The 11551-nt window shown below is 43.1% G+C and overlaps 1 protein-coding gene across 1 annotated transcript; it reads right to left on the bottom strand.

Annotated features, from left to right (window-relative positions):
• Nucleotides 1–1552: 1552 nt before the first annotated feature.
• Nucleotides 1553–8962, bottom strand: LOC144893168 (uncharacterized). Its single transcript, XM_078782809.1, has 2 exons — nt 7605–8962; nt 1553–1882 (listed from the first exon to the last, which is right to left on the bottom strand). The coding sequence occupies exons 1-2, from the start codon at nt 8854–8856 to the stop codon at nt 1758–1760; spliced, it is 1377 nt and encodes a 458-aa protein (XP_078638935.1). The 5' UTR covers nt 8857–8962; the 3' UTR covers nt 1553–1757.
• Between the last annotated feature and the right edge of the window lie 2589 nt (nt 8963–11551).

Raw genomic sequence — 11551 nt, 5'->3', positions numbered from 1 at the left:
TCTTGCCCTGGAAGAGACTGTGTCCAATTTTTAACTCTCGGCCCAAGGCCTCCATTATGACCTCATAATTCGACAAGTACAAAACTTCATCCAATCAAGATGCAATTTCTTGAGCGACATGACGGCATAAACTGGTGGAGAAAAAAAAGAACGATGACGTCATCGGTCACATGGTTCGGCCGCCATCTTGGAAAAACCGAAAAAATTTGCACCTCCATATCTCAGAGCCGAATAGAAAAAATTGAGACATGGCTCATTGTAAAGAACTCTCCATGCGGAATAACATATGTTAATGATGATGTCATTGGTGCCTCCATTATGACGTCATAATTCGACAAGTACAAAACTTCATCCAATGAAGATGCAATTTATTGAGCGCCATGTCGGCATAAACTGGTGGAGAAAAAAAATAATGATGACGTCATCGGGCACGTGGTTTGGCCGCCATCTTGGAAAAACGGAAAAATTTGCACCTCTATATCTCAAAGTGCTGAATAGAAAAAATGAGTAATGGCTCATTGTAAAGAACTCTCCATGGGGAATAAAATATGTTAATGATGATGTCATAGGTGCCTCCATTATGACATCATAATTCGACAAGTACAAAACTTCATCCAATCAACATGAAATTTCTTGAGCATCATCAAGGAAAAAATTAGTTTAGAAAACAAATAATGATGACGTCATCGGTCACGTCGTTCTGCCGCCATATTTGTCCAAAATGGCCGATAAAAAAGTACATTCCGGCAAGTCCTCGGTCTCTGACCGATTTTTCATCTGTTTGTCTGTCTGTCTGTCTGTGCGCAGCACTACGTCTACACCATTGCACATAGAATCGCCAAACTTTACACACATATTTGTTTTGCCCTGGAATAGATTGTGCCCAATTTTTAACTCTCGTTCCCAAGGCCTCCATTATGATGTCATAATTTGATAATTCGACAAGTACAAAACTTCATCCAATCAAGATGCAATTTCTTGAGCGACATGACGGCATAAACTGGTGGAGAAAAAAAAAAAGATGACGTCATCGGTCACGTGGTTCGGCTGCCATCTTGGAAAAACCGAAAAAATATGCACCTCTATGTCTCCGAAAGTGCTGAATAGAAAAAATTGAGACATGGCTCATTGTAAAGAACTCTCCACGGGGAATAAAAAATGTTAATGATGATGTCATTGGTGCCTCCATTATGATGTCATAATTCGACAAGTACAAAACTTCATCCGATCAAGATGCAATTTCTTGAGCGCCATGTCGGCATAAACTGGTGGAGAAAAGAAAAATGATGACGTCATCGGTCACGTGGTTCGGCCGTCATCTTGGAAAAACTTTGCACCTCCATATCTCTGAAAGTGCTGAATTTGGTGAGGGCTGTAAGCAAAATGATGGGGGCAGAGTGGACAAAAGCACCAAACTTTGTGGAGATGTTTGTTAGGTCCTGTAGCACAATTTTTGATATGTTCCACAAAATCAATCTCAGCTGATGTTCTTACGTGACATGTATCAAAAAATGATGACGCGACAAATGTAAAAAGTCAAAAAAAGTTTGTTCGGCTTGCTAATGGTTAATTTTTATTGATCAATTTGTCTAATTTTGACAAATTAAAGACACAGAAATCCAAACAGACTATCTACAAAGAATTTGTATGAAAGAAGAGAGAATGAAGAACATATTTATAAGTGAGCATGGTGTATGATGCAATGAAAATGAAAACGTTTGAGTTTAGCAAGTCAAATGTTTATATGAAATTGACATCTAATCCTTCATGCAGTTACACTTGCAAAGGTCTGTACATCTCCACTGGGCTTTTTTGCAAGAACATCTTCCAGTACATCCAGCAGCAGCTTTGCAGCTACACTTGACAAGTTCACTACATACTTCTGAAGCAGTTGGTACAGTTGTCCACAGTGGAATCCAAAAACAAGTGGTGGCGTCCATTTTCCAGCCCCATCTTTCTAGAGTTGGTATTTGCTGCTGAGATTGATCGCTTGTTCTCCAGATTCCAGCTTGGTAGACACAACGCTTTGTGTGTTGTAGGAGGGCACCTTGTGTGGGAGGAATAGTGTCCATGGTTTTGCTTTGTTGGCAAAACATTTCCCTGCGAGCCTCATTCACAGTCTCAAGTCCGCTTGTCTTCTGGTACATGAGGACGGTGAAGCGCTCCAGAAGTTTGAAGTTCTTATCACTGATGTCCACTTCTTTGAAAGGGTGACTGGCGATGTCAATGAAGGCCTTGGTCACATCAGGGAAAGATTTCCAAGTCTCCCAGGCACACCTTTTTCCCTTTCCAAGAAAGGCTGATACTGTATCGCAGCCTGTGAAGCTGTGGAAAACTGGCAGGGCAGTTGACATTTCTTTGCCAAGAGTTAGGGCCAGAGCATTGATATGAATGTAGGAAAAGCTCCTTCTTGTGCCAAACCCAACCCAAATGTTCAGTGTCGGGCAAGAACTTGTTCTTGTCTTGCAGGTGGTAAAACCTGCCAATCAATATGATAATAACATCGGTGTCCACGGTGCGAACAAAGCAAGTCTTTGATTCTTGCTGTAATGCATCTTGCACATGGAAGAGTATTCTGGTATCGGCCTCTTCATGGTTGCAGGCAGGTATGACGTGGTCGCTTCCTCTGATGGCAACATTTTCTCCTTGTGTCACCACCACTGTTTTGCCAGGAGGAAATTCACTGCTTTCAATCTTCTTGGACAGAAATTCAAAGAATTCCTCCTTGTTTTCTGCATCACGCAGGAAGTCCTGCCACTGTCCTGGGATTTTGTTCTTTCCGGACACCTTTCTTCTCATGCCTTTTCCTCTCTTTTCTCTGGCAGAACATTTGATGCTGTTTTTGAGATACCTGTCCCAAACAATGTCAACCCTGTCTGCAGTCTGAAGCTGATGCCGCACATGAGGCAAGAACACGTCGGCAGCGTAGTCCTCAAATGTCGTCACGCCAATAACAGGTAGAAGGTGCACCACAGCTGCGCCGTCAAGCACCTTCACATCAAAAGTATCGGGTAGATCTTTCTCACATATTTTCTTCAAAGATGAGAGTAGCTCAGGAGGAGCGTCAAGGACTATCATTTCTGGATGTTGCTCCTCCAAGGCTTCTGCCAGTTCAGTTGTGTCATATGGCTGAACATCGTCCAGTAAGTGTGGAGCAGATGCCTCCACTGTCTTTGTTAAACATGTTATTAGATTAGATTTTTTTCCGAGACGAAGTTTTCCTCTGTCAGACAAAGAAGGAGGGAACGGGTGGTTTTCATGGCTGAAAAAGGAAGCCATATCAGACTCTCTGTGTTGTGCCACGATGTATAGTCTGGAGAAAAGGCTGACATCAGTCTTCAAATTTGCAATCTTGTCTGCTTGTTTGCTTTTGTCTTTAGGAGTTGGACACTTGAACAGACGCAAAGAGTTCTTTTTGATGGGATCATGAATGGATCGTTCACAATCGGTCAGAACTGAGTTGCAGTAGTCGTTGTACTGGTGTTCGCCAAGATCCTCAATGGTGCGGACTGTATGTATGACAGAATCATTGAGGACATCATGAGAGTCTAATGTCAGTAATTCTCCACTGTCAGTCAAGAAAGGATTGCCCATTTCTTTGAACATTCTCGTAAGGCTGAGAGTTTGTTGTTTGAAACACTCTTGAGTTGACAAACCTTCTTCATGATGAGAGTGTTTTGCACAGTTTACTCTTGAACAGTCTTCAAACTCAGTCAGCATGCGTGCCTGTTCTGGACCTGCCAGTACCCATTTTCGGAGAGCCGATGGGTTTTCTGTAAGCCCGACTGCTCCACCAGTACCTTTCACCAAGTCATTATTTTGTTCATGAGCCTGATCTAATGGCATACTCGAGAACTTGTTTGCCGTTTTTGAGACAACCCAATGACCATGCTCAACAAATTCTTCCAAGGTAGAAGGCGGCAGATTTTCCATGTCTCGAATGTGAACAGGAACCCAGCGGGCATAATTCGGATGGTCCAGGGCAAAGAACCACTTTTTTTTACTTTTTTTTTTATTTATTTTTTTGTATACAAGATCGAGGCTCGTGAAAGAGCGAACATTAATCACACAGAAAGACAAACAGACACATAAAACAAATAACATCGGGAGCGGTAGACAAGATGGGGAGAGAGGGGGAAGGACACAAACACAACATTTGAGAGCAGGGACCGAGAGACATGGAGACATGGAGAGATCTGTGGGAGGGAGAGGGCTTTGGGGGGGAGGCATGTGAAGGGGGGGAGGCATGTGAAGGGGGGGAGGCATGTGAAGGGGGGGGGGGGGGTGGGAGAGGTATAAACATATGGACACTGCCAGGATTTCCAGGAAATAAGTTGGAATTTCAAACAAGGTGGATCTGGGGTGAATTAGTGGGGGTAGAAAAGATCAAGGTTATGGATGGGGGAAGATAAGAGATGGTGGTGAACAGCTGTTTTAAAGACCTGGAGGGAGGAGAGGGATTGAAGGGAGTGTGGGAGTTTGTTCCACAGGCGGGAGAAAAGAGGAATGAAAGAGTGAAGGTGAGCAGAGAGCCGAGATTTCGGCAGTTTAACCATCAGAGGGTTGCTGGCAGATCTTGTGCGACCTGTAGGAATATTTGGGGGACAGAGCACAGAGAGAGCTGGGGGAGCAAGGCCGGAGAGGAGTCGGTAGAAGACAGAAAGACCACCTACCTGCCTGCGGTGAGTGAGTGAAAGGCCCTCAGAGATAGCTTCATCGCGGGAGATTCCAATGATTTTGAAAGCTTTGGATTCAACAGCGTGAAGCCGAGCCAGGTGTGAGGCAGGAGCACCAGCCCATAGGGGAGAACAGTATTCCATTGAGCTGCGGATGAAAGCCTTGTATGTGGTGAGGAGCTCAGGTGTGCCGAGGAAGGACTTCGCACGAAGGAGGATGCCCAGTCGGCGACTGGCTTTGGAGGCCAGCTTGGAAATGTGGTTTTCCCAAGAAAGATCATGGCAGATAGTGAGACCCAAAAGCTTGAGTGACAGAACTTCTTGGAGAGGATTGTTGAGAAAGTAGATGGGAGGGTTGTCCAGTCGATCTTTTCGGAGAGACATAGTAAGAGAGTGAGATTTGGCAGGATTGAAAGACATGTTCCACTTGTTTGACCAGTCTGTGATTTTGTCCAGGTCTTCAGAGAGTGAGGAGGCTGCAGACTGCCGATCTGAGGGAAGAGGAATGGAGCGGCAGAGAGTGGAGTCATCAGCAAAGAGATAGAGAGGATTTTCCAGAGAGTCAGAGAGATCATTGATAAAGACCAGAAAAAGCACAGGGCCCAGCACACTTCCTTGGGGAACTCCAGCCTGAACAGGAAGGGGAGATGAGAGAAATCCATTCAGGGCCACACGTTGACTACGACCAGAGAGGAAGTCCGCAAGCCATGCATGGAGATTTCCATGGATACCATAGGAGGAGAGTTTGGTGAGCAGAGCTGGGTGCCAGACCGTATCAAAGGCCCTTGATATGTCAAGGGAGACAGCTCTGATTTCCTGTTTGGCATTGAGGACCTCCATCCATTGTTGAGACAGCAGAAGCAGCATGTCCAGAGTAGAGTGACCTGGTCTGAAACCAAATTGATGATCAGAGATCAAGCCATTGGAGAAGAGGAAAGATTTCATATCCGAAGCAATGATGGATTCCATGACTTTGCTGATAATTGGGAGCAGGCTGATTGGTCTGTAGTTGCAAGGATCTGTTTTTGCACCTTTTTTGTGTAAAGCGGTAATGTTAGCTGATTTCCAGGATGCTGGCAGATGACCTTGAGCAAAAGATAGGGTGAAAAGAACAGAGAGAGGGTGAGATAGAGCGGCAGAGCAGGATTTTAGGACCCGTGGGCTGATGCCGTCTGGTCCAGTTGCAGAATCAGAGTCGAGGTTTGACAAAAACTCCTCCACCTTGTCAGGAGAGAAGGACACAGAGTCCAGGAGCAGTTGGGTTTGACTGGGAAAGGTGGGAACAGAGAGAGATGGGTTTGGGACTAAGGATTTCGAGGCGAACACAGAGTTGAGGCATTCGGCTTTGTCACGTGCGATCAGTTTGTCACGTGCGATGTCAACTGTGTGGCCATTTGAGGTAAGGGAGGGGATGGAGGGGGAACAAACACCAGAGACGGATTTGACCAGACGCCACCAGGATTTGGAGGAAGGAGACAGGTTTGAGAGTTCATTCTTGAGTGAGGAGAGATAGTGCTTCCTGGCACTCCTGAGGGTAGACACACACTTGTTCCGAGCTTGGTGGAAGGAACTGAGATTTCCTTCAGTTGGATTAGCCTTCCAAGAGGCAAAGGCAAGTTGTTTCAGGGCAACTGCCTCACCACAAGATTCAGTGTACCATGGACGGGAGGAAGGGTAAGACAATTGAAGGCGAGATGGGATAAATCTGTGCATGAGAGAGATCAGTTTGCTTTGGAAGAATTCCCAGGAAGAATTGATGTCAGAGCTTTCAGAGACTTGTCAGAGATGTCAGAGACTTGGCCAGAGCTTTCAGGGAACCCACATACAATGCAAAGTCAGCCTCACGATGTGCTCTGACAAACAGAAGAACAAGGAGTTCAAGTCTGAGTATGGTGTCCCAATACTGAAATGTGGGGCTCTTTCTCACCATTTCTTGTAGCCAAGCGTCTTCTGACTCTTCTTCTGCTTCCGGCTGCAAGGTGAGAAATGCTTCTTTTTGGAGTTGTCTCAAAACGACAGCGTTAACTTGATGGGCATGGCGTGTTCTGGTTACGTGAGAACAGCTCAGAAACGACTCTGCTGTGCCTGATGAAGCAATCCCTGCCTGTGTCAGTGCATTGGTCCACCCAGAGCAATCTAGGTAATCACCGACAGTCTTCCACAGAGCCATTTCAATATGCAAGCCCCCAAACATGACTACAATCTTGTCCTCACCATGTGTTTCAGGCCATTTCCATTGGACGTACTTGGCAAGAGCAAACAGTGGTGCATCCATTGCAATCACCGGGATTTGTCCATTGTTGAGAAAATCTGTCGAACGACGCACAATGTCCATGCCGTGTTTGACCATTGCAGCTGTAGCTGCCTTTTCATAGAAGAAAGGCAACAGTTGGGACAAAGCAGGTGTTTTCTCCTTGAAAGATGACTCATCTTGCTGAGATGCATGATAAGCTGACCAAGCCACGCAGTCCCCCTTGTCCAGCTTGTCTTTCTCAATCAGATCCAGAGCTGTTTTAAGCCACAGTTTCTCCTTCTCCATGGCTGCCTCCATATTTGTCATGACAGTCTGACTGCGGTTCTTGTTTGGAATTTCGACTGCAGATGCTTTTAGGGATACAGCTGGCACAACACTGAAATTGTCGGGCAAGGAGAAATCTTTTTCTTCACTCTGTGGAAGAAGAGTGATGGCCTCTCTTTCCTGTCCTTTGTTGGAGGAAGTGGGCGACTGAAAGAGGCTTATCCCAGTTCCGTGAAAGGAACCTTTGGCTGTGGTGCTTGAAGGATTGTGGTCCAGATTATCCATTGCACCCGCAGTGAACAGTCCAATACGAAGCTGAGACGGACAGACAACGCCTTCTCTTTGTGCTTTCTGGCAAACTGCAGAGGCTAGTTGATTCTCAAGCTGAAGAATCCGGGAATAGCTGACACTGAGGCCCAAGTCATGCAAACGAGTGATCCCTTTTTTGGACCGCGTCAGTGTGTGTTCATTCAACCCTATGTACAATGGCAATGGGGGCTCAGAGGACAAAGAATGTCGCTGCTTTGCCCCACTCTTAGCCGTTTTTGTGCGGTTGAAGATTACTGTCTGACATATTGTAAGTGTAGCCTGTGATTCTTGAGTTTCTTGATTTTTCAAAGTAGGTCCTTTCAACATCATTGAGACAAGCATTTTCAGTGTTGTTGGTATTGAGTCTTCTTGGCAATTTGGTGGAAAGGTTGCATCAAAATGAAATCCTTCAAACTTGAAAATGTCCTCTCTGATGATTTTGGCAGCTTTTGCCAAAATGGAAGCATCTCCTTCATAATCAGTGAAGGCTTGTTTCAGCATTTGCCTCATTCCTTGATCAAAAATAAGCACCACGTTTTTTCCATCATTTTGTTCTTGTGCTTTGGGAAAGAAGTGGAGAATTTGTTCTTTGAAGCGCACTTTGTTGACTTCTTTCTGAATTCCAAGTGCAGCTAGACGTGCTTCATACATGTGCCGCAACTCAGACAACTTGAAACAGAAAGTTCCATCTTCTACTGAAGCCTCTATGTAGCTTGTCAGCTCAATAAAAGCCCGAGCTTCTTTTTTCTTTTTTTCCATTTGACTCCCATCAGAATCTTTTTGTTTTCTTTGAACCCTCAAGAAAGTGTGATGGCGGTTCCGGAACTCAGTGAGACAGTTCAAATGGTACATGCCATCTACAGCTATTACATCTCCAGCAGCAATTCTTGAGAGTACTGCTGTATCCTGTAGGTCAGTTGCCATTCGTCTGATGTTCTGGTCAGCACCCATTGTCATAAATTCATGGAGCTGGCCGTCAGACTTTGAACAAAACATGCAATTGTTCTTTGTCACTGAATGACGAACCTTCTGTCGCTTTTCTTGCACACCTTCACCAGATGCTCCTGCTTCTTCAAACTCTCTTTTTCTTTTTGCTCGTTCTAACTTGCATTTGCTGAACTTGCCATAACAAGTTCTGTGCCACTGAGCCTGGTTATTGACCAGGTCGTCTGCTGTGATGCTTTCGTCAAAGGGAAGAGTCACAGGTAGCATGCGCAGTCCCCGAAATTCACTGACGATATTCAGAAAGTTTTTATATGGCTGCGACTTGTCTTGACTCCCATGGGCCTTCAAGGGGCAGTTCAACTTCTCACTAGTTGTTTGTTGGCAAATCAAACAAGCTTGCCAATCCATCCTTCATCCACTATAGGTCAACCCTGAAACAGAGTAAACTATAAAATTAACTTTTTTATAACACATAAACAATTACAAAATACAAAATACAAAATTACAAATACAAAATTAAAATTCTTAGTTTCTTTTAGTCCAGTGGCTTATTGGATGACTCATTTAAAATAATGAATCTATTCGAAGTCTTTTTTCATTTGATTAATGTCGGTTGTCAAAGACACGACCACAACCAATAATTTGTCCGCGGTCGCCACGCTTTGTGAATTAAATCGTCTGTTTCTCGGAAACTATTGCTGTGCTACCTTGGAACATATTAAAATCTGCAAGCATAAAGCATGTAGACCACCTAGAGAAAATATGGTACTTTTGTCCACTCTGTCCCCATCTCATCAAATAATGGGTCTTACATCCCTCACAAATTGAAAAAATTGAGACATGGCTCATTGTAAAGAACTCTCCATGGGGAATAAAATATGTTAATGATGATGTCATAGGTGCCTCCATTATGACGTCATAATTCAACAAGTACAACACTTCATCCGATCAAGGTGAAATTTCTTGAGCATCATCAAGGAATAAATTAGTTTAGAAAACAAATAATGATGACGTCATAGGTCACGTGGTTCGACCGCCATATTTGTCCAAAATGGCCGTTAAAAAAGTACATTCCGGCAAGTCCTCGGTCTCTGACCGATTTTTCATCTGTTTATTTGTCTGTTTGTTTGTCACCGGCCTACAGGTCACAATTCTAAACCGATCGTCACGAAACTTTACCAAGTTGTATAGGTCGTCCCAATTGAGAACCCTATCGTTTTTGGGGTCAAAAGGTCAAAAGGTCAACATAGGCCAAAGGTCACCAACTTTGCCAAATTTCTAAAATCCTCAATTTTCATCCGATTGACTTGAAATTTGAAGAGGACTTGCATATCTGGTCACTGAATTCAACGACCAAGTATATTTGAGGTCAACATAGGCCAAAAGGTCAACATCGGCCAAATTTCTAAAATCCTCAATTTGCATCCGATTGACTTGAAATTTGAAGAGAACTTGCATATCTGGTCACTAAATTCAACCACTAAGTATTTTTGAGGTCAACATAGGCCAAAAGGTCAACACAGGCCAAATGGTCAACATCGGCCAAATTTCTAAAATCCTCAATTTTCATCCAATTGACTTGAACGTTGAAGAGAACTTGCATATCTGGTCACTGAATTCAACCACAAATTATATTTTCGGTGAACATAGCCAAAAGGTCAACATAGGCCGATTTTCTAAAATCATCAATTTTCATTTGATTGACTTGAAATTCGAAGAGGATTTACATATATGGTCACTGAATTCAACCACCAACTATTTTTGAGGTCAACATCGGCCAAAAGGTCAACGTAGGCCAAGTTTTTAAAATCCTCAATTTTTATCCGATTGACTTGAAAATTGAACAGCATTTGCACATTGCGTCACTAGATCGGGAAACTAACTGTTTTCGAGGTCAAAAAGTCAAAGGTCAACCTTACAAAATCATCATTTTTCATCTGAAAAATCGTCACTTTTCTTCCTGTTGACCCGAGCTTTGATCAAGATTGTCAAATTTAATCTTGATGAAATGGACAATGTGCTGTATCAATGGGAAAAATTTGCTTGGGTGTGGGAGGTGGATTTTGCAAGTATCGTGCTCCACATGACGTCTTCTTGTTTGTTTGTTTGTTTGTCTGTTTGTCTGTCTGTTTGTTTGTCCGCACAGAATAAATATGATTTTCTCTGCAACCTTTGTTCGATTGACATTAAATTTTCACCATAGGTGCACCTCCACCTGTATAATTTTTTGCTAATTAGGACGTCACAGGTCACGTGGTTCGGCCGCCATATTGGAAAAACCGAAAAAAATTGCACCTCTATATATCCGAAAGTGCTGAATAGGAAAAATTGAGACATGGCTCATTGTAAAGAACTCTCCATGCAGAATAAAATATGTTAATGATGATGTCATAGGTGCCTCCATTATGACGTCACAATTCGACAAGTACAAAACTTCATCCGATCAAGATGAAATTCCTTGAGCATAATGTAGGAATAAATTAGTTTAGAAAAAAAAAATGATGACGTCATCGGTCACGTGGTTCGGCCGCCATATTTGTTTTAACACAAAAGCCTTAAAAACCACTGAAAATACATCCTGGCGAGGGTTTGCAATCTCTGATTGCCCTTTTTCTTGTTATTTCTATGATTTTGAGATGTACACATATATGCAAACATACACACACACATACGTACATACATACGTACATATATACATACAGATAATTGCCTTGGTGTGGGGGAGGGGGGGGGGATTTGCCCATGCCCTGACCCTCGGTACCCAGAGCACAAATTATGCAAAATTGGGAGGACATTGGCAGAGGGGTGTGAAATTGAATCTAAATCAAAGAAAAGCCTTCTCTCAGACATACAAAAACACACACATACTCACACATATGCACCCGCACATATGTGTGTGTATATATATATATATACTGTATATATGTATGTATATATATATATATATATATATATATATATATATATATATATATATATATATATATATATACATATATATATATATATACATACATACATATATGCACATGTAAAGATACATGTACAATGTACATGTAAACACCGTTGCAGTTTTGTTGGATTTGAGGCAGTGCCGAGCAAA

This window comes from Myxine glutinosa, chromosome 8, assembly GCF_964187855.1.
Source record: "Myxine glutinosa chromosome 8, kmMyxGlut1.1, whole genome shotgun sequence".
NCBI lineage: Eukaryota > Metazoa > Chordata > Myxini > Myxiniformes > Myxinidae > Myxine > Myxine glutinosa.
The sequence above is the reverse complement of the archived record's forward strand: the minus strand, read 5'-3'. Positions and strand labels throughout refer to the sequence as shown.

What these genes read in the sequence shown, in the direction of transcription:
- LOC144893168 (XM_078782809.1), bottom strand. Translation starts at nt 8,856, where the DNA reads ATGGATTGGCAAGCTTGTTTGATTTGCCAACAAACAACTAGTGAGAAG. An exon ending in TTTGCATGACTTGGGCCTCA is followed by an intron (nt 1,883 to 7,604) that starts GTGTCAGCTATT and finishes CAACTGCTTCAG; the next exon opens with AAGTATGTAGTGAACTTGTC.